The 24,673-nt window shown below is 36.1% G+C and overlaps 1 protein-coding gene across 1 annotated transcript in view; it reads left to right on the top strand.

The window, feature by feature from the left end:
* Positions 1-14,139: 14,139 nt before the first annotated feature.
* LOC148942491 (uncharacterized) overlaps positions 14,140-24,673 on the top strand; it is a 55,906-nt gene continuing 45,372 nt past the window's right edge. Inside the window, exon 1 of the mRNA XM_089102514.1 lies at positions 14,140-14,167. Within this exon, the coding sequence (XP_088958640.1) occupies positions 14,159-14,167 (9 nt within the window). The 5' untranslated portion in view covers positions 14,140-14,158. The remainder of the gene's footprint in view (positions 14,168-24,673) is intronic.

Genomic DNA, 24,673 nt, shown 5'->3' with positions numbered 1-24,673 from the left:
AATTCCTTACACTAAAGATCAAATAAGCCATATTTAAAAATAGAATATTAATTTATCTCTGTCCAATAAGATCAGAGAAGCCATATTGAAAATTAGAATTTCTATCTCTTTAGAATCCTGTATAATTCCTAGGAAACAAGTGATGTCATGTCTAATTCCTCTTTCATAGATTAATAATTCCCGTCGATTATACAAATAAATTTCTCAGGAATTCTGTCCCCCTTTTTAATGTAATCAATTTATCGGAAATTCACTTCCCTTTCTTGCCCTAGATCAATACAATCCCCACCGATTATGTAAATCAAGTTCTCGGAAAACAAATCAATTGACCTTGACCCCATTAGACTCGATCGATAATCCTTGAATAAATTATGTCCCGTCGGCGTTCGACTAAATTGTGGATGGCAGCAGTGGTGTGGGTTGGGAGTCATTGTGCCCTTCCTACTCCTATTCTTAATCTTCATAGCAGCCTAAGTCATTGTGCCCTTCCTACTAATAGGCTCCGCCTTCCCCAAGGTAAGAACATGAGAGACGAGCATGGGAGGTAAGAACAGGGAAGAACATGGGAGGATAGGGGTTTACCATTTCGAAGTGGCCGGAGAATAGGACACCGATCCTGTTTCCAAAGGAATAGCGAAAGTAATTATGAAGGGAATCATAATAGAAATTAACAATCAGATAGGGGCCCTGGACGGAAAAATTTATCCATCGAGGATCCCACAGATCGACATAGGCCACTGCGTTGCTATAATTGCCAAGAATTTGGGCAATCTCGAATAAATTGCCAAAATCCAAGAAAATATAAAGTCTCTTTTTCCCCAAATTATTCGACACAAAGGGTCAAAAGTAAAAAAATGTTACGTTTGTGGTCGCCGAAAACACGTTAGCTCCGAATGTTGGCTTAGAAAAAATCCACATTCCGACAGGGTGTCAGAAAACCAAACAGCCAGTCTAGACAGAGGGCTAACGCTGGTATAGAAAAACAAAACCCTTAATCTGAAACTAAATATAATAGCCTTAACATTGAGTCATTAGTAAATAAAAATTCTTAGTATCAAAATACCAGTAAAGAATTTTTATGCTTCTTCGGAATTTCGGATAGTTCTAAAAGTTTCCCAATTTTCATGAAGTACTGTTACGGATAAAACCACTAAATTCTCAAATTGTTAATACGCAAGCAAAAGCGACCATATTGATACAAATTTCTGTTGGAAAAAAGCTAAAGAATGGGAAATTCTCGTAGTTCAAGATTTGGACTTTGAGCTTATAATTGGATGGGATCTCTTGCATAATTTAGGTACTCAATTGGACATGACTAATAACCAAATGCGACAAATGCAAATATAACATATGATCAAGATGTAGAGGCAAATATAACATAGGATCTAGAGAAAAAATAGGACTGAACAAGACGCCAGGGAAGCGTCGGGAAATAGTTCAGGGTGTATAGTAACCAATGTTACTAAATTAGGTGCCAGGAAAGCGTCGGGAAATAGTTCAGGGTGTATAGTAACCAATAGGACTGAACTAGACACCAGGGAAGCGTCGGGAAATAGTTCAGGGTGTATAGTAACCAATATGACTGAATTAGGTACCAGGGAAGCGTCGGGAAATAGTTCAGGGTGTATAGTAACCAATAGGACTGAACTTGACGCCAGGGAAGCGTCGGAAAGTGGTTCATGGTGTATAGTAACCAATAGGACTGAACTAGACACCAAGAAAGCGTCAGGTAATTGTTCAGGGTTCAAAATAATGCCATGGTTACTGCAGAATCACAGACGGATTGCGTGTGACTAATACAATTATCTATTATTATCCACAAGAACAACTCGGGAAACTTCGGATCCATATAACACAAAAAAATTGTTTTACTTCGGATTCTTGTGGATTCTTATACAGAATTAATACACTCAAACGAAATGTTAGGAGCACATGGGTCGAAATTTGTATTTTTCAATGCACGAGAAATAGAGATCGGTGAAAAAGGAAAGAGAAATATAGATCGGTGAAAGAAGTCTATTTTATATGTTTACGTGTAGGGACAATTTTAAGTGACTGCGCACCAAGTAAAAAAATAGGCTTTCACTTAAAAACTGTGTCAAGATTGCCAGTTTTGTGACCAAGAAGGGAAGCATAGTTTAAAGACTTATCCTGCCGAAGTGATTCCCCGTCAAAACAAAACAATTTTATCTTCAGTGTATCATTATATGAGTGTACATTTTAATTTAGTTTTTGTTGTTAGTTCTTTTAAGTTTTGTATGACCAAATTTGATCTTGTGGTTAAATATTCTTCTGCTCATCTGAAGAGTAGATTTACCTTCCTAATTTTTATTACTAGGTCAATCGCTCATCAGTACCAAGACAGCTGTGCTAGCTCTAATTGACTGCTAAGTAATATCCGGGAAAAGTTTAAAATGTTTACACTATCTTTAACTATCATAATGCTGGGGAACCTGGCGTCCCCTTCATGGAAAATTCCCTTCCTCATGAAAAATTCCTCCATGGAGAGATCCTCCCACGTAAACCCCTCCCACCTTCCCTTGTCCCTCATAGATGCCAACATTAGGGAGGAGCGGCTAGTTCTAAAACTGACACCGGTTTATTCCCGATCACAGGACTATTCTTGAAGCTTTGTACCAAGTTTTGTTTGTGTTTTTAACAATTCACAGCTTTTGCGTTTTCACAAGCTTTTGTGCTCGTTGACATGCTTTATTCTAGTTTCAATCTCTATCTCTATTCCACATTTTACATTTTCGGAGAGTTAATTTGTGATGGTTTAGACGATGATTGTTATGATTTTATAGATTTTATCCTATAGATTAGTCCTATGTGCTTTTTGTACTGGTTGTGGATTGTGTTCTAATCTTATGTTTGTTTCATGGATATTCCACGTCGTAGTACTAGAACTTTTAATCACAGTTTAAAAATCTTAATTTTTGCTAGAGTCTGTATTTAAGTGATTTAAAGGATAATCTACAAACCCCTTTTTAAATAGCTCAAAATTCTGAAGGGAAATAATGATAAGGAATTTTGGTTCTCTTTAAGCCGGGGGTGGATTGTAAAACTTTCCGCATTGTGGGGCCTTCCGCATATTATAAATGGTAGTATCAGATGGTCTATATGTCGAAATCTGTTGATACAACATAAATTCAATGTATTTTAATAGGAAATGAAGGTAATTTCCAGGAACTTATTTATTACCAGTAGTAAGCATTTCCGCGTATGCTATCTTGAAGTGTTATAGAAAACATATTCAAACATGTGGAAAAGAATTATATATATATTTGTGTGTTTAGCCCTTAGAAGAGAGTCTAACTTATGTATTGAACGAGATAAGTGTCTGCTTCTGGTTATGGTTTGATATAAATAAAGACCTTTTTATATACATCTATGGACTTAAATATCTTGGTCTTCAAAATGGTATATAGTTTGTAAGCACCATTGGATGAACTCGCCAACTATTAGACAGCGAAAGTAAAGCTTACACTTATATATTTGAATTCAGTATAAATTTCCCATTCTTTTGACGTATCTCTTGGTATAAAAATTCCATTTTTTTAGAGTTTGGGCTACTTTTGAGCCGGGTCCCTTCTTGCTGACAGTTTGCTACCACGAACTGTTTGATTCTAATGTGAAAGGTTTTATGGCGTATTATGAAAGCACCCAAAGGCACGATTGTATGCCTTCACTTCAAGAGTCGCAGAGAATTATAGTATTTTCTTTTTTATTGCTATGAAATGGGCCTACAATAGAAACAGGCAGGGGCAAATCTCCAGCATTCGTATTGGGGGAATGGGCAAGAGGGGTTCATATCCAGATAATCAAGGGACATTGGATATATAATAATATATTTTCTTCATATTATTGGGGGGGGGGACTTTCCCCCTTGCCCCCCCCCCCAAACAGCGCCCCTGGAAACAGGATTAAAGTGAGTTTATTCCAGAAGCCTGTTTATTCTAGACATAGTTTTCTTTAGTTGGCACGCGGTCGGACGCAAACATTCTCTTGTCAAAATAAATCGGATATGTTACAGAGTAGATTAGTTTATCGCTTAATTGTTCATTTCATAATCTGTCAGAACAGTAATTGGATACTTTCGTTCATAACTTCATTAATCAATGAGCTGTTAGTAAAGTGATATTGTTTGTATGCAAAATTTTGCAATGGATTGAAAATAGTTTTGTGGGTCCTGATGCTCACAATTCATGAAATGATGAGAAAAAACAGAGTATTTGAAAGAGAGCGAAAGACAGTATAGCCAGTGGTTCCAACTCACGCATTAGTTCGTTCTTTTTGGGGGGGGGGGGTAGGATGTATTTTTAAATCTGGCTGGGGTTTTGATTTTTTAAACACCAAAAAAGGTATTTTTCAATAAAAATACCAAACAAAGATATTCTTCAAAATTTAGAAGGGAACAAATACCGCCGACCTCCCTTCTGACCTCCAGACAGGGACAAAAGTAAAATCTTTATGGGGCTAATGTGACAAAGGTGCCAAAAATTAACGAAATTATTCTAAAAAAGATTGAAAAAACAGGGACAGAGGGCACCATAAGAAATGAGGAGGGGGGGGGGGGGTATTCTCCCCCTAGATCTTTCAGTGCCTCCAGATTCTCCTCCAAATCGATGGCGCTGTATACAGACAAAAAAACAGCAAAAGATATTCTTTCTATTTAATATATAATTTATCAATTCTGTAAAAAATTAAATTCGATTGCAAGGTCTGTAAATTACTGTGAACAATGTTGTTAAAAGCAGAAAGAGGTTAATGTAGGTCACCCAATAAAAGGGAGAGACTGTCACTTTTCATACCCACCTCACAGTGATGCAATATCGCTATTTTCCCTTACTGAAAACAAGTGTATCTTGGATAAAGCGGGACATTCATTTGTGACTACCGATTCAAGTCTTGTATTTTTCTTTAAGTTTTAGCATTTATAGTGGTAACAACAGTGAGGCAAAAATTAAACTTCCACTGCTGAGTTACTTCCCCTCCCCCTCATCCCCCCCCCCCTAAGGTGGTCGATATGTCAATGTTATTCAAACATGACCCTTTCTTTAACTACTCCTGCAAGTTCTTACTCGTTGTAGCGTCTAGCCATATTAAGGTTAGTATACTGGCGAGCAATCTTTCACCTCCGCCTTTTTTAAACTTCTGCTTTTCCACCTCCAACAGAAGACCCAAAGGCATGGAGTTATTTTATAGTCTCGCCAAATTTCAATCTTTACCATATGACCTTGCTCCTACTCTCCAGAGATAAGGAGAAAAGAGACATTTAAGAGACATAGGCTTTGCCTACCCTGAGGACGCAACCGAGTCATCTCAGCCACTCTTTCAGCCATTCAGCCATATACTGATCGAGATTGAGCACCTGATTCATGCAGAACACTTTTTGTCCCTCATAGTCAAAAGTCCATTCCAAACCTCGAAAAAGTGTTGAAGAGTTTAAAAAATGCAAATTCCAGCCATTTTGTGCCGCTTAACAACAAATTTAACCAGAAAAGGGCGAAGATGCTGACGAGCAAAAATTACCTAATTACCAATTAATTTAAAACTATCAAGGGGGAATTTGTTACTTCTCAGTTTTAGACACGGTACTGCCACCCAATAGTAGACTTGTCCCAAGCATAAATGCACTCCTTATGATACTAAATAAGAAAAAAAAAACAAGTTTTTACAACTGAAGGTAAGGAGCAACATCAAAACTTAAAACGAACAGAAGTTATTACGTATATGAGGGGGGCTAATCCTCCTCAATACCTCGTTCTTTACACTAAAGTTTTTTAGTACTTAAGTACTTTCTTAAAATAGAAAGCTTTTTATTGTTCTAATTAAACGAACCTTGTGTTTCAGGAGTCGTTCTTAAAGAATTGGGACGAAATTGTGTTTGGGACAAAATTGTGCAAAATGGTCTAATTAAACGAACCTTGTGTTTCAAGAGTCGTTTTTTTATAATTGGGACAACATTGAAACTTTATCGCAAAGAACAAGGTGTTGAGATGCAGGATTTTAAATGTTCATTGCAGGGTTTGTTATGGGTGGCAATAGTCAATAGTCAACTCCATACTCTTTTTAATCTTCTAATGCTTTAAAGGTTAACTGAAAGCTTTTTTGGTGTCACCAAAATAGGACGCTACTCCATGCCGCATTTACGTATTATGTCACTGATTTGTAGAATCATGTCATTTGCGCATCTACCTGAAGGGATTTTCAAATCCCAGCCAAACTTCATGGGAAGCAAGATCCAGTGTTTCAAGATCATAAGCACAACCTGATCTATACAGTAGAGGAGGAGGAAAAGTCGGCTTCTAACTTCTTGTCATCAGATATCTACAAAAAAAAATAATGTTTAGTCTCAGCCAAACTTCAGCCAAAGTCAGAGCTTGTGCCTTTCCAGAATCAGAACTTTACCTGACCTCTCTGGAAGATGGAAGAAAGGGGAAAGGCTATGAATTCTTGTTATCAGAACATTTAATAGTAGAGGTTGTCAGATCTGAAGCTGAGTTACCTATATGTTATTTTTGGGGCCCATAAATGATCCAACCTCTCTAGCGGGAGGTGGTGGCCTAAAACTTGTTCTTATCAGAACCCTTACCAAAGGGGATACTGTATCTTAATAACACTTTATGGGAAGTGTAAGCAAGTTCCTAATTTTGCTTTTTGGGTAACACAAAACACATATTTCTTTATAGAGGGAGGGTTCCGTGACGAATCTGAATTTTGATAAGGGAGGGGGTCACAATATTTTTCCATCTCGACATTTATTTATTTTTGATGTTGATATATTTATTTAACTTTAACAACAACTTACATACACAAGCCAAGACATCTTTCAGAAGGAGTAGTAAGATCTCAAGAGCTATCGTTGTAACTGCATCGATTACAAGTCTGGGTCCATTCCCACGTACATGAGGGGGGGGGGGGGCAGGACGTATACAAAGATCGTATGGGCTGTGGAATTTGACCCGACGTTCCATATTTTTGGGTTTCACGCCTAATCCAACCTTTAAAGGGAGGAGAAAGAGCTAAATTCTTGTCATAAATGACATCTACCTGAATTTACTAATTAATTTCACCTGATCTTGATCAAGCATAACACATTATGACAAAACAGGCTTTAGACTTTTACGGCTTTGGGAGGGGTTATATACAAGGATTTGTAAGTACGCAGCAGCTACAATAAAGGAGGGGGTGGCGGGTAACTTCTTAAGCTGAAAAAGGTAGACGCTTCATAGAGTGCATTTTAATGCAAAATATCCTAAATCTCATTAAGCCTCTCCATAAATAGTGAATGAATTTCGGGGAAAGGGGCTTGGAAACTGATACATAATCCCTCTTTATTCCCAGGTATAAATTTGGTCTATACCTTTAATATTTCTTCGGTATGGGGGAGGGGGGTAATAGTGTCCCTTCCATTGCTACAATATTTCTTTATGTAACATAAAATATTAAATTTACATGGCTGCTGGCGCTGAGGTCGAAAAGGCGAAGTGGGCCATCATGAGACCCGCCAGAAAATTTTCTTCGATGATGGGGGGACAAATACTACTAGGAACTGTGCTTTTGGCAATTTTAGACTGTATTGTTTGTCTTTTTTGTTTATATAGGTTACAATACTCCAACTTATTTAACATATGCAAATTATATATTTAAAATTCAGAGAAGGCTATTGTATATCTTGTGATGGCTTCAGCCGCATAGAACATCAGAAGCCACACAGAAATTCCATCCATATGAACAATAATTAGCCTATACCTCTCTTCGTTCACCCAAAACTCTGAAGTAAACATATTATTAAGGACTTATTCAGCAAAACCATTGTTCATCGGAAATTTCGACAATATATTCAAATTTTGTCCAAAATTTTAGTCACAATCCAACAATTTAATTCTTAAGCAGAAAATTTGAAAAAGCGGGGTGCTACCAATCAATTTTAACTTTTTAATTATTGATAAATACATTTAATTATTAATAATATATGCAGCAAGAAACTGGGAGTTTAGGGGCCAGTAAACCGCATCATACCTTGATTAGGCCTGGATATGATTTGAAAAACGATCATAGGTTGAAATAAACAAGCAAACAAGTTTATTCAACTGAAAGTAAGGAGTAATTTTGAAGTTTAAAACGAAAAAAAATGTCCCTTATATGAGGTCGGCTGTCCTCTCCTCATCTCCTCGTTCTTTACTTTAACTTTGACTTTTTGTTCAAATTCTCTAAGAACATTTGGTAGAACACAGGAGAAATTGGATTGGAAAAAGAAGCTTTATTAGGGCACTAAAAAGCTACCTTAAATACCGAGGAGTTGAGGAGGGGACAGTCCCCCTTATATACAGAATAATTTCAGTTCATTTTAGGTTTTGAAGTCGCTCCTAACTTTTAGTTCAAAACACTTGTTTTTTATTTAATTACACTTATTGGAACGGTATATTTTTATGGACATGATACTTATTTAGAACACAAAAAACGATCAATATTTCAACACTCTCTGTCTGGTTTTGATGGGTAGCAAAGTATTTCGAGTTATTTTTGGATGGTAATGAAATAGTATTTCAAGTAAAGTAAAATCATACAAGAATGAAAAAAGATAAGTAATAACAAAAAATACACAAAAGTATAGCCTACATATGAAAAATAAGAAAGGATTTCCAGGAGATCAGTTTTATTAAGCAACTCTGTAAATATTGGACGGAAATTACTGAGAAATATCGATATTTTTGAATTCAATTATCAAATACCAATATATTTAATGCCTTCAGACTTTGATATTATAAAAATAAAGCATTTCCAAAGTAAAGCTTCGATTAAGAAAATCAAACAAGAAATTTTAATGCTGGACGTTATTGAGAATGACTGTAAAAGTTAAACGTTACGGAGTAGCCTAATACTCATATTTTTAATTTAATCTTCAGTTCTAACAACCGATGCATCTGACGGCCTATAAACTTCACAAGCATACAAAATTTAAGCTTTTTCAAAGTAAACTAGTAGATCAATGCAATCACCCCTTGCAAAACAAAATAAAGAAGAGGCAATAATAAAACACAAATAAACAGGCATCTATTCTGGAGAAAATACAAAATAAAACATTTCTTTTTATCGGGGCTTCAGATGTCAGCTGATCGATATTCACACAAACTGAATTTGATGACTTATTTTTGCCAGGTTTGCCTCCTTTTTAGGTTGTTTCCTATCATAGATAGAAGATTTAAAAAGGTAAAACTAAAAAATAATGATCCCATCCCCCTTTCACTAACTATTCCAGCAGTTGAAAATAAAACTTTTACCATTTTACCATATATCACGAGACGCATCTGATCAAAATAAAAAGTACACCATTAGAATCAGCATGGTCAAAAACCTTGTATTGGGTAATTACAGTCCCCCGCCTTGAATAACAAGGAAAATCCCTTTTTTGCACGGGTAGCATTAATGCTTCACCTTTTTTTCTACCAGGGCTAGCGGGTTACCAGAAAATCAGAGAGAGACGTTTATTGGCTAATCCAAACCGAAAATAAAATTGCTAGTGCCCCTTTTTAAGTGTCCTAAAACATTGGAGGGCAGCTAGCCCCCTCCCCAAGAAGCCTTCTTCACCTAAAGTCGTCCGATCAAAATTTTAAGATAGCCATTATTTCAGCGTAGCTGAAATGTCCAATGACTGCTTTTGGCGATGACATGACCCTCCAGAGTCCCTGGGGAAAGGGCTGTAAGTTACGCCATTATGATGTTGAACCACTCAATAAATTAAATTGAGTTACCAGTCTTGTTAGTTCAGACATTTATGCGTTGAATTTAAAAATAAAATGGCAAGTGTTAAAATATCTTTCGGGCATTTTATTTTTCAATCATGGTTTTTTGCCTTCTAGAAGATTATGTAGAGAACCTGTCTTTGTCAAGCCTGACTACTCTAATTCTTAACCAATGCTGTTTTTTTTTTACAATAACAAAAAAATCATGATTAACAGCCAGAATTTGAGCGATTTTGAGCTTGATTTTATTTCTGATAGTTTCTGGATAAAAAAATGGCTTCACTTTCAAAAAAGATATTGGCTTTACTGTTTTTACATTTCCTTCTAGTATTTCAGAAAAAAACTTAAATCATGTTATTGGAATTTGTCAATTCTTTGTTTTTTTTTTTTTGTTCCCAAATCTCCGAAGAAAGGGCTGTAGGTTACTCAATTTACCATTGTTCACATTTAGCCTAGTATTTATCATGGGGGAATATTCGTACATTTATTTGGAGTAGGATTTTTGCAGGATAGATTTCCCCCGGGAAATTTTTTTTTGTGGGAAGGATAGTTTCTGGAAAAACTTTCCGGGAGAAATTATAAACGGGGGAGGGGGATTTCTGGTATTATCTGAAAAACCATCACAAATTACAAAAATAAAATCAGCTGCAAGTAAGGAGCCACATTAGAAGTTAAAACGGACATAAATTATTCCGTACAAGAGGGGGGATGCCCCCCCCCCCCAAAAAAAATAAAAAAGATCATTGCAGTGTTGCTTCTACATTAAATTTAAATTAAAAATGGGCAAACATTAATTTTAAAAAGCATTGTTTTAATAATCGCGAAATCATTGGACAGAATACAAAAATAATAGATTGATCTATCGGGTAACTTCTTGGTCTAACCAGCTATAACACCAATAGTTACTATTATACTATTTTGAATCGTAAAAAAAACACGCTTTAGTTTGAAATTAAGAACAAATAAACCATAATATGAACTCCAGAAATCCAGTTATTTCTCTCCATAAAAAGGAGAATTTCAAGTTATGATACAATTTTTAAAGCTAGTCTATATTCATAATACTATTAAGATGGTTCCAATGCGGATTTGTCTAAAAATAGAAATGAAATGTCGTTTTCTAAACCAAAAGGAGATCCAAACATTGGACTGAGCTCATTGTACATAAATGATACCAAATTAAGCGAAAAAAAACAAGCAACAATCCTAAAATTATTTTTTGAGATAGTGTCTTTATTCGGTTTGTGTTTTCAGTAAAGAGCCAGGCGGTTTATTTGCACTAGTTTTATCGATATATGTTAGATAGACAGTGAAGCAATAATTTTATTTCGTGTTAAACTTTGCTCTTTACTCCCCAGAGGAAAACTTTATTTTTTTTTTTAAATTACTTCAAGTTTAGAAACCATAAAACTGACCCTGAACTTGGTAGTTCAGGGTCAGGGTGTGTCCAGGGTGTGTCCTTGTGGGAAGTTTTACATTGGCAGGACCAGTCAACAGCTGGGGGAACGACTATATGAACACAAGATAGTAAATAAATCTTGAGATATAAAAATAAAATTATGATTTTGATTATGCTTTGGCCCTCCACATTTTTGAAAATCCAGATCATTTAGTTCTTTTTCCTGAAGCAACTTTAGTATCCACAGCAAATGGCTTACCACAATCTTTTAGGGAGGCAACTGAAATTAAGAAAAACATAAATAGAGACCTTGCTTTAAATAGAGATACTTGAGGTTTTCTTATAAACCCAATTTGCAATAACTTAATATTAAAAGATTCAAATAGCATTTTTCCTGAGTTCAAATTAAGATCATCTAACCGCACTTTTAATAAAAATCAGGTAAGCAGGCAAGCTAAGTCAGTCGCTAAGCAGAGAATTCTTGCCATATCTAATTGGCGAATGATCTTTCGTTTGTTCTGGCTCGGTTTGTGTTTGTTTTTTCTTTTCTTTTTTTGAGCACTGAACAAATAAACTTTCTATTGGGGATAAATCCATTTATTTAGACAGTGAAAAAGTAGGTACAAAAGTCCAGATAATTCGGTCACATATACAGTGACCGTCTTCAGTAGAAATACTAAAATAATAAAATTCAAACTAGCATATTTATATACAACATATTTTGTTGTATATAAATATGCTAGTTTCAATTTTATTATTTTAGTATTTCTACTGAAGACGGCCGCTGTATATGTGACCGAAATATATGGACTTTTGTACCTATTTTTTCACTGTCTAAATAAATGGATTTATCCCCATTTTAAAATTTATTTGTTCGTCTTAGAACGGCAGTGTAGTCTAAGAAAACAACAACTAATTTAAAGGTGTTATGTCGAAAATGAGCATTGAAGATGGGTTGACAGAGGTCTTAGCCGAAATATGTGCTTTTGCCCTTTTCGTTTCTTTTTGTCCACTGGCTGATTGATTACCTTCCTTTTCTTGGATATTTAATTGTATTATTTATATATTCTTTCTTGTTATTCATACAATATGGGATATATAGAGGTTTTTAGACAACTGCAGGATAATAAAAGAATTTGAGATATATAGTTAATGTAATATACAGGGGCGGAATTTGCTCTGGAGAAGGAAGGGCAACCACCCCGCATCAAAGTTTGCCCCCCCCCAGATGAAATTTCGTTTCTTCAAAAATCTTGGCAAAACTAAGATAGGCCTACATAATTCAAGCAGCCACAAAAACTGATCAGTTTTCTTTAGCATATCTTTGCCTTTACGACACTGTATGGCTGATTTTTAATTTTTCACTGTCATTTTCACTCTACTTAGGAAGATTGCCTCCAAATTTGCCCCCCTACCCCCAATATTCTTATGAAATTATGCCACTGGCAATGTACCAAAACCTTTGTTATTATTATAGAATTGTTTCTGCCATAATGCTGCAAAATGCTGCACCTGCGAAGTTCCAATGGGTGCAGTACTCTCCTTCCGCCTTCAAATGACGGGCCTGTGTGTTAGGTCAAAGCCAGTGACCAGTTCATGTGAACCTTGACAGGGTGGAGGAAGTAAAACCCTATTTGCAAAAACTGCAATTCGTTGCCCGTTGCCCATTGGTTACCCGTATCGACGCCGCTATAAGCTCCAGACCCCTGCTAGCCTTGGAGACAAAAAAAATAGACACATCAGATCTTCAAGCCCCTTTCTGAATTTCTCGCCAGTATTCTTCCGTAAATAATTTATACCGTTAGGATAAACATAAATGGTATTTGTCGTCATTCTTGGCTGAAATTTTGGCTGAAACATTTTCCATGCATTTCTTCAAAGTTTCTTTTTTTTAGCTTGCTAAGTTGACCTGGATGGGGAGTATTCAAGAATGATTTTCAGTATTTGATTTAGAATTTTTGAACATAAAGATTCCAATTGCACCTTGTTTATTTTCCAAGCCTATCAGCGCTGTGATCCGCACAAAAGTTATGTTTTTGGTGCTATGACCCACTATACAATGGCGCTGTCCAGCAAATTTCTACCTAGCACGTAGATGTAAGTATTAGCTTTAAAACAAGCTCTTTAACAGCTTTCTAACCCGCTGACCACTTGCACAGGAGAGAACAGAAGCAAAAATAGACGCAGAAAATGAAGAAAAAAAGAAGCAAAAAAAAACAATCCAGCGTCTCAAGCTCTTTTTCAAAGTGTGTCTTTTAATTTTCACTTACTAAGGGGTTGGGTGGGGGAGTAAACAAAAGCAGTGGTATGAAACGCTTGATATAGGTTTTCGACCATGGAGATCATAATTATGTTGTATCTTTGTGGTCCATCATCTCAAATCTTGAATTGGCACCTAAAAGGGCCATTTTTGGTGTCACATGGCACTACGATAGCGTTATGAAAACGAATTTGTAAGATTAAAACTTAAATATGACCAGGATTCTTTAAATATGTGAATAAATATATCTCTACGATCTTGCAGTAGCTTGATGGCCCTGGCGGGAAAAATGAGTTACATCACTGCTACCCATGCAGTAAAGTATTGAAGTAATTTACATTCCAACTGGCCAGAGTTTCAAGAGGTTTCAAACACATTGTTTAAACTACCGAAAATTTGTTTCCGCGGCTAACTTTTACTATTAAGAAGAGCCTATTTAATAGTTATCATCCCTGCTAGACCTCCAAGTGAAGAAGTATGTTCAGCAGACAGTTCTTTTTTCAAAATGTATTTTCAATATTTCGTTACTATGAGCTGCGTTAACAAGAAGCAAGATCAATCTACTCCATTAGACTTAGAAATACCCATTGAAGCTAGAGTCGAAATCCCATGAAAGCTCCTCCCACATCATCCAATTAGGTTAGAAATTCGGAAACTTATTAATGAGTTTAGATATGTTTGTTCTGCTCCAGTGGTAATAGTGGCAATTCTGATCTGATTTATCACTATTTGTGGTAATAAGATTTTACCATGTCTCTTGTAAGTATCTTCATCTATGTAGGGAATAGGTTCAAAGATGTAAACTGACATGCATGTGGGGGGAGGGACCTTCCCCCTCAGATTTTTCCCCCAGTCAGATCTAATTTCTTGCAAGCATCATTGCTTCACCTCTCACGCGGTTTCAACACTAAACATTTTCTTTTTATGATTACATCTCTGAATATGATTATGACATATTTATGTATATCTCGTTATTCGTGCAATATAAACTCCCTAATACAAAATTTGGTTATACTTTCATTTTCACAAGGAATTTTGATAGTTCAACCTAATTTAGGCCGTTTATTTGAGAATGACTTTGCTCCCTTAGAAATTTGTTTTAATTTACGCTAATAAGATTTAAAAAAAAATAATTTTTTCCAAATAAACAAATTTAATGCACAGATCCCCGCAAAGCCTCCGTGGCCTGTAAAGGAGGGGGGAAATACACATAAGCCTACTTTTTAAACACTAAATCGTAAAAAGCAAAAAAAGGGAGAAGAGGGAAAAGAGGGTGGGGGAGTGACAGAGAGAAAGAGAATAGAAAGATTTTAGAAGTTTACAAGAATTTATTCTGATCACTGAGCCAAAATTAGGTCGTTAATCAATAGAGATAAATCAATCGGACACTGCAATTTTGTGACATGACAAGGCTTCTGAAGGTGTGTAACATTTTCGAGCCAAATCATTAAGGGTATTCCGTATAATATGTCACAAGGGATTGAAATCAGATCTCATTATTGGAGCAGGAAGAATTTGAACATTCTGGGAGCTGCGGAGCTGTTAGTTTGACCGATCAGATGCAAAGGATGAGGTAGATCTAAGGAATCTGGGATTATCAAAGTGAAATTGAATTAAACTGAAGGATGAACAGGAAAGAATATAAAGCTATTCAATATTCATTAACAGTTTAATTGCTGAACAATGTATTTCCTGAATAAGATTTATGGCTTTATTGCAAGTGTTAGAAAGCGGTTGAAGAAAAGAAGAAAACATAGACATCCGTATAACTGGGCAATAATTTGAGTGAAAGGAACTCCGAAAGAGGAATTTCAAAATTGGCCAAGGGAAAATATGTTCGAGCTTTTTTAGAATACCAAAGCTTCTCCATTCTTTCATTTTAATTAAATCGTGCCATATTGTAGGCCAAAAGGTTTATTTGTATTTCTACACAAAATTAGGGCCACCACTAAGGCAAGAAAGGGACAGAAAAGATGACACTATCATGGTTTTTCAAAGAGAAAAATGAGGAAGCTTAGAAGTTCTAATATAATTAAAATTACAAAAACTTGAAGTTCGGAAACTACTAATACTACTAACAAGTCACCGCAGCACCAAGCCGCCTGAGGCCAACACAGCTATGCACGCTCCTCCTCCACCCCAACTACTCAAAGCCTCCCTTTTTACACCTGCCCACGGAGTTCCCATTTCCTTTAAATTTTTCTTTATGACATCCTCCCACCCCAGACGGGGACGACCTGATTTCCGTTTAGCCCTAGACGGTTTGCCGAAAAGAACAATCTTCGGCAATCTGTCATCTTTCATCCGCACAACTTACCCTAGCCACCTCAACCTTTCTTTCATTATAGCCCTAGAGAGCGGTATTGAACCACATTTTTCGTATAGCCTATTGTTTGAAATACGGTCAGTCAGCCGGGTACCCAGAAAAATCCTTAAGAAGTTTCTCTGGAAAACATCTAGCAAATCTTCATCGCTTTTCGGAGCGTCCATGCTTCAGAGTCATATTTGACCCTTGTCATCACTGTAGCTTCTAATATTCTAATCTTGGTTTGCAGAATTATCTTCCTATTCTTCCAGACTTTTTTTAACTGTGAAAAAACACCCTGAGCCTTGGCTATTCTATTTTTAATTTCTTCACCGCTCCCACCATCTTTACTAATAATACTACAAAGATAAGCTGCCCGCCTGATCAATCTTTTCATTACCCAACGTCACCTTTTCATCTTCACTTATTCCTAGCTTTAGTGACTTAGTCTTCCTAACATTAATTTTCAAACCAATTCTTGCACCCTTAACTGGCAAAACCTCTAAAACTTCATTCGTTTTGCTCGCACTTTCATCTAGGATGCTTAAATCATCAGCATAATTCAAGTCCAGGAGACTTTTTCCTCCCGATTTGATTGCGTGGTCTCCATTCAAACTACTACTAATAATAATAACTTACGGCAGCAGCAAGCCACCTGAGGCTAATACATCTACGCACGCTCCTCCTCCATCCCAACCTATTCAAAGCCTCCCTCTTTGTACCCTCCCAAAGTTCCCATTTCACTTTAATCTTTCCTTCTGACATCCTTTTACCCTATTCGAGGGTGACCTGCTTTTCGATTGGCCCTAGACGGTTGTCCTACAAGGACGATCTTGGGCAATCTGTCACCCTTCATCCGCAGAACGCGTCCTAGCCATCTCAACCTTTCGCTCATTATTGCCCTAGAAATCGGGATTGAACCGCACATTTTGTACATCCTACTGTTCGAGTCGGGTACCCAAAACAATCCGTAGGCAAATTCTCTGGAAAATATCTAACAAATCCTCCTCCGTTTTTTAGAGAGACTACCTAAACCATACTTGACCCTTGTCATCACTGTAACTTCCAATATTCTAATCTTTGTGCGCAGACTTATCTTTTTGTTCTTCTGAATTTTTTTCAACTGTGAAAAAAAAACCCTGGGCCTTGGCTATTCTACTTTACTATTCTACTTTTATTTTACTATTTTTTTTATTTATTATTCTATTCTACTATTATACTTTCAATAGTTTCACTGCACCCATTGTCGTTACTAACAATTAAATAAAAAACAAAATTTTTCAACTGAAAGTAAGGAGCAACATTGAAACTTAAAATGAGGAGAAATTATTACGTATATGAGGGGTTTCGCCCCCTCTTTAACATCTGGACGTTTACGTTAAAATATTATTCAAATCACATATCCTTTAATCAAAAATGTCGTTTAATTTGATTAATCTTTTAAATGTGCTAAGGAAAACTTCAGCGTAACGAGTGAGTTATTGACTGGGGGGCAAATCCCCTCATATACATAATAATTTCTGGTCGTTTTAAGTTTCAATGCTGCTCCTTACTTTCAGTTGAAAAAACGTGTTTTTTATTTAATTTCTGATCGTTTTTTAAATAATGCTGGGAAATCCGGTGCCCCCTTCATAGAAATGTCGCTTCCCCCAAGGAAACATCCTCCAAGGAAAGATCCTCCCACTTAACCCCCTCCTCGGACCCCCACCCACCAGAAAAAAGTCCCTCCTGAAAACGTCTGTATACTTCCCAATAACCAACTCCAAAAGTAAACAATGGGCGAAGTTCATAACTTGCAGCCCTTTCCCCGGGAACTGTGGGGGACTAAGTCATCTTCAAAGACATATTTATTAAATTTTCCACTATGCTGAACAAAATGGCTATCTCAAAATTTTTATTGGGTGACTTTGGGGGCAAAATGAGCGTGGGGGAGGGGCAAGTTGCCCTCCAATTACTTTGGACACTTCAAAAGGGCACTAGAACTTTTAGTTTCCGTTCGAATGATCCCTCTCACGATGAGCCCTCTAGGACTACTTGATCGATACGATCACCCCTGTAAAAAAAAAAACACGCATCGGTGATCTTTCTTCTGGCAAAAAATACAAAATTCCACATTTTTGCATACGAAACCAGCAATTTAATACGAAACAAGCTACTAACCTCATTTCCTATCTTAACCGCTAGTAGTGTTATTCTCGTAAACAGCACTGATCACTTTAATGTATTTATCTGGTGTACCTTACAAGGATAGGACCTTCGCTAAAGCTCTTCTATTAGCTGAATTAAACGCTTGCTCATAATCTATAAAACTGAGGACTAAAGGCGTTTGATGACTCAGACACTTCTCAATTTAACATGAAATTCCATGCGGAATAACTCACAATTTTTACTTCATTCTTATCAGTAAAACTTCACTAAATTGACTTTCATAAGTGCACTTTTAATTCAGGTTTCATTTTTTTAAGATGTCAGAAATTATTGTTTTTTCTTCACTTGGGTTTAGGTTAAGTTGGCTCAAGTTAACGAAACTTGAAGATATAGTAATAGATAAAGATCCTCCAGAGTTACTGCTGGTGCAAAGTGGGTCCAATCGACGTTTCAACCGCTGGATTTTTTATTTTTTATTTTTTTTTTTTTTTATACAGCGATAAGTAGCAACCCTATCACCTAACCTTGCCGTAGTAGGGATCGATCCCTGGACTTCGTATTTCTATCAATAAATATGCCTCTGGGGATGACATGGCCCCCTACAGCCCCAAGGGAAAGAACTGTAAGTTCTACAATTTGTCCGTTGTTTACATGCAGTATTTGTTATTGGGAAACATACGAACACTGTTTGCGGGGGGAGGGATTTCCTGGGGTAAAATTTTCAGTGGAAAGGAAATTTTCCTGGAAACAATTTCCCTTAATTCAACTACTGAATTATTTTATTTGTCTTTCTTTCTTTTTGGATGTACAATTTTACCAATGAAGAGAATGTTACTGGGGAAATGACCGGGGAAAATTCTCAGCTGAGATCAAATTGTCTGGCAGGATTTTTCTGTGAAAAAATGTGGGAAATATTCACAATGGTGCTGCAGGTTGACAGCACCAGGTCCCTTCTTATTGGACAAAAGCGCTTCTGATGTAATGCTTTATTTAACTGAACCGATGTGCTTCATCATACAGTAATACATTATTAAAGATGGGCGGTAGGTTATTTTTTAGAGGGGGTAAGAGAGATTAAAAAAGACAAGTTTTAAAATTTACAACCCTTGCCCTGGGGGCTTTAGGGGCATTGTATCCCTGGAGGCACAGTTACTAAACTGTTTGCCTATTTTGAACAAAATCGCTTTTCAAAATTTCTATTAGTGCTGAGGAGAAGGGGCATCTAAAAATAGAAAGGGGTGTTTGTAGCCCTCCAACCACTTTTCAATACCCCCCCCCCCGGAACACCTACCCTCTAATTTTCACTTTAATACCGTCTGCCATTCCTTAGATAATAATGACACGCCCTTTTGACAATTAGCATGCACATTGTATGTTTTGATTGTGTTAGGCATTCCTCTTCAAATCTGTGGAGGGCTGCTCCATCAACATATACATAGTTATTTGACCCTAAGACAATTTTGAACAGGATGGCTATCTCAAAATCCTGATCGAATGTTTTGGTGAGAGGGAAGCTAAAGAGGGCATGGAAGGGGAACTGGCAGTCCTGCAAATACTTTAAAACATTCCACTCAATGTGTCCTGAAAGTCTCAAATTAATACCCTCAGCTGTTCTTATGGTATTGCAGATCCACCTTTTTAATAAACCGGACGCACATAGTGCCATTTGAGTTAGTTTAAGATACCCCTCAACATTCTCCAGAGTTTCACCTTAGTACCCTTGGCCTTTCCAGATGTACCCAGAATAAAAACTTTCCCCTTTTCTTATAAAGGGGATAAATCCTGCATGTAAACAATAGATAGATTGGATAATTTACAATCCTTACCCCGAGGCTGTGGGGGAAATAGCGTCCCTGAGGGCATAGCTTTTAGACCTTTTGACTAGTTCGAACAAAATGCCAATCACAAAATTTTCAACATTGTTAAGAAGAGGGGGTACATAAAAAGGGCAAAGAGGGGGGTTGGTAGCCCTCAAAAATCTCTTCAATTCTCCCTCAGCAAACACTGAAAAGTTCAACCTAATACCATCAGCTGTCCCTTATATATTGCTAGACAATATGAGAAAAAAACTCATGCACAAGAAAAAAAGAAATATCCTCATTTTTTCTACTTGATTTTTTTCTCATCTTGTTTTGCCTAGCCAGTGGGGTCTTAGAAATTATTTAGATATTGCTGATATTCCCCTTTTACGATCAGCAATGATAAAGTGTGTTTGATTGTGTTTGGAATCCCTCTCAACATTTCCTTAAAGTTTCACCTTATTCTCTATGCTTTTTTGGAGATCCAGGATCTATAGCTCCCTCTTTTCTTAATAAAAAAAATACTTCATATGTTAACAAATGGCGCAATTTTTGATTAGTGAAGCTTAGAGCTAGGGCCCAGGCTACTGCCTCTTTACCTTCCTTCAGCAAAGGTTTCGGCACAAAAATAAGTATGCTTTGAATTGGTTCAAGAGGAGCATTGTGAGGATTTTCAATCTGTATTATTGAAAGTACAAAGAGGACCAAGTGAACGCTTGAACATCTCACCCTCACCCCCAGTTTTCCCAGAAAGATCTGTAAATTGAACCTTTTTTTTAACCAGAATAATTTCAATATGTATGAGTGGAAAAGTAACTGAGCCCCTGACCCTTGTAACTACCTATTGCCTCTTTTAGCCTATCACGTGAAGAACCACGAATCACGTGAAATCACGTTAAAGTTTATATTATGAAGCAAAAAGATTTTGTATAAATCTATAGATTAGAATCTTAGAAGCTACAGTGATGACAGTGGTCAAATATGGCTCTGAAGCATGGACGCTCCGAAAAGCGGATGAAGATTTGCTAGATGTTTTCCAGAGAAATTGCTTAAGGATTGTTCTGGGTACCCGGCTGACTGACCGTATTTCAAACAATAGGCTATACGAAAAATGTGGTTCAATACCGCTTTCTAGGTCTATAATGAAAGAAAGGTTGAGGTGGTTAGGGCATGTTGTTCGGATGAAGGATGACAGATTGCCGAAGATTGTTCTTTTCGGCCAACCATCTAGGGCTAAACGGAAAGCAGGTCGTCCCCGTCTGGGTTGGGAGGACGTCATAAAGAAAGATTTAAAGGAAATGGGAACTTCGTGGGCGGGTGTAAAAGGGAGGCTTTGAATAGATTGGGGTGGAGGAGGAGCGTGCGTAGCTGTGTTGGCCTCAGGCGGCTTGGTGCTGCGATGAGTTGTTAGTAGTAGTAGTAGTATAAAGTTGAGGAAGCAAAGTTGCCCCTACAGGAGCCCCTTTTTCCTCCCCATCACCAATTTCCAGTGCAAAGATGTGCACATTACATATTACTTAAAGGTGAATAACACAAGGATTTCCAATCTCTATTATTAACAGAATAAAGGGGGCTAGTGATCGTTCGGGCATCCCGCTCTTCTTAACACCCAATTTTTTTTTTTTTTTTTTTAGAAAAAATGGGATGTTGCTCTTTGTTTGATGTGGAAATATCCTCAAGCAATGTTTCCCAAGCGAATAATGAAGTTTTGGTTTCCCGGAAACTGTTTTTTTCATTCTAATTAAATATTTGTTGAAGTATAATATGCACCGCATTACGGCCGTATGTGCCTATAAGCTAGGAGTCTTTAAATTTCATATGTTCAACTGTTTGCTGCGATTATTTTGTAATTTTTCTTTTCTAAGATACTGTCAAATTTCTTATGTTTGCATACATTGAGCAAAATTTCTTTTAAAAGTTCTGTGACACGTTAAAGTTAACGACACCATTTCCATCGATACCTTTCGTTTGGCTATTTACCTCTTTCCTGAGATTACTAAGATTTTCTTTTGTCTTATAACTTTTGAAAACTAACTATAAATTTGTCAGTTATTAGTATTTTATTGAAGATTTCAAAATCGGCATAAAAATAAGACGTTTTCTTTTTTCAATTTCGCTTATTGGGAATGAACGTCGCCCATTACTTGTTGTTCATTAGTAACGATTGTAAGTCAAGTATCAAACAGTTCGTGGTAACCAACTGCAAGTAAGGACCGACTCGGCCCAATAAGAACTGAAACTCTAAAAACGAAATTTTGATAATTTAATTATACAAAATCTTGATATATCAAGTTGATGTATCAAAGAGCTGAATTTTTATGCTGATTCCAAATATATGTCATTCATAGGTTTAATGTTACCAATAAAAATCTACAAACATGAGAAAATTTGCCGGATCTTCGAAAATGGAGGGGGGTGGAGACAACCCAAAAATTTTAAGCAATCTTAATGAAATTTATGGTATTCAAATCAGCATATCAGAGAACCCTAATGTAGAGGTTCAGGCTCCCATCTACAAAAATGTGGAATTTTATGTTTTTTGCCAAAAGAAAGATCGAAGACACGTGTTTTTTTTTTCACCAGAGGTAATCGTATCGAACCAATGGTCTTAGAAGAATTAGAGAGGGCCATTTGAACGGAAATAAAAAGTTCTAGTGCCCTTTTTAAGTGACAAAAAAGATTGAAGGGTAACTAGGCTCCCTCCCACACCCCGTTTTCCTGAAAGACATCTGATCAAAACCTGGAGATAGCCATTTGATTCAGCATTTGATTAAGGTCCAATTACTATGCCTTCGGTGATTTCAGAGGAAATTTTCCAGGGTAAATCCTACATAGGAAGGGGGGGGATTTCTTGGCATTATCTGAAAAACAGTTACAAATTAAATAAAAAAGAAACAAGTTTTTTCAACTGAAAGTAGTAACATTTAAACTTAATACGAACAGAAATAATTTCGTAAATAGGGGGGCTACCCATTCCTCAACATTCGCTATTAATGCTAAAATTTGACTTTTTGTTACAGTTCCTTAAGAAAGATTGCTCAAATGCAAGGGCCGTTGAATTGGAATGAGAAGTATTTTAAACATTTTTAAGACTTTAGTGCAAAGAGCGACGGCTAAAGAAGGAGTAATTCCTCTCATACGAAATAATTTCTGTTCGTTTTAATTTTCAATATTGCTCATTAACTTTAATCGAAAAAAGCTTTGTTGGTTTTTATTTAATATGTGCACAGAGTAGGTTTGAATCAGTCCCAAGCAAAACTGGGAAGACAGGGCTTTAAAAATACGACAGAAATGCAAAGGAGCTTCTTTTCACTAACTCAGAAAGCCGAAATTAGACGTGATTGAAATTTTCAATAGATTCCTAATAAAAATGTTGTTTAGGTTGTTAGTGTTGTTGGTGAACTCCAATTATTAATTGTTGTTTCGACCTGAGTAAGTGTTACGAAATTACGGCTTTAAAATGAAAAAAAAATTCTTAAAAATGTAGTGGCGCAAGGGAGCAAAAATAATTTCATTTTTGATGCTCTTGGCACTTAAAAATTCAATTTTCAATTTTCACTAATTTTTGTATATATATATATATATATATATATATATATATATATATATATATATATATATATATATATATATATATATATATATATATATATATATATATATATATATATATATATATATATATATATATATATATATATATATATATATATATGAGTCTGTAGGCTGCCCCTGCACCAATTCTATGAACTGGATTTCCTTTCCACGGTCACTGGTACTTTCAGCTATTGACTGCTGCCTTATCTTTAAAGTATTAAAAAAAAAAAAGTTTTTTCAACTGAAAGTAAGGAGCAACATTAAAACGAAAAGAAATCATTGCGTATATGAGGGGTTTCGCCCTCTAGTCAATACCTCACTCAATGTATTCGGCAATATATATATATATATATATATATATATATATATATATATATATATATATATATATATATATATATATATATATATATATGAGTCTGTAGGCTGCCCCTGCACCAATTCTATGAACTGGATTTCCTTTCCACGGTCACTGGTACTTTCAGCTATTGACTGCTGCCTTATCTTTAAAGTATTAAATAAAAAAAAAAGAGTTTTTTTCAACTGAAAGTAAGGAGCAACTTAAAACGAAAAGAAATCATTGCGTATATGAGGGGGTTCGCCCTCTAGTCAATACCTCACTCTTTACGCTAAAGTTCGAATTTTGTTCGAATCACAAATCCCTGAATCACATAGGCCATTTAATTAGAAGAGATAGCTCTTTTGAAAGTACTAAAAAAAAAACTTTTGCGTAAAGGGCGAGGCAGTAAACACTTTGGGAAAAAAAAGAGTGCGGGAGGGGGCCAAGTTGCCCTCCAATTTTTTTGGTCACTTAAAAAGGGCACTAGAGCATTTATTTTCCTTTCGAATGAGCCCTCTCATGATATTCTAGGGCTACTGGATCAATACGATCACCCATGGGAAAAAAAACAAAAAAAAAACAAATAAACATGCATCCGTCATCTCTCTTCTGGCAAAAAAATTAAAAAAAAGAAGTTTTTTTAACTGAAAGTAAGGAACGACCTTAAAATTTAAAACGAACAGAAATTATTCCATATATGAAAGGGGCTGTCCCCTCCTCAACACCTCGCTCTTTACGCTAAAGTTTTTTACTGTTTAAAAAAATAAGAGTTGTGAGAAAGTCAGACTTTAGCGTAAAGAGCGAGGTGTTGAGGAGGGGACAGCCCTATCATATACGGAATAATTTCTGTTCGTTTTAAGTTTTAACGTCGTTGCTTACTTTCAGTTAAAAAAACTTTTTTTTTTTATTTAATTTTTGAACATTTTTGAATTGATGCAGGTTTTGATTTTGGCTCACCGTACATGAATAATTAAACCAAAATTTAATTTTAATTTTATTTGGTTAAATGGCTTTCTCGAAACTTGTTTAATTTTATTTACGAACGCTTTTATTAGTAATAAATAAACGTAACTTAC

This window comes from Artemia sp. Qi Xiang Cuo, chromosome 16, assembly GCF_049724085.1.
Source record: "Artemia sp. Qi Xiang Cuo chromosome 16, ASM4972408v1, whole genome shotgun sequence".
NCBI lineage: Eukaryota > Metazoa > Arthropoda > Branchiopoda > Anostraca > Artemiidae > Artemia > Artemia sp. Qi Xiang Cuo.
This window is presented reverse-complemented; position numbering and strand designations above follow the sequence as displayed.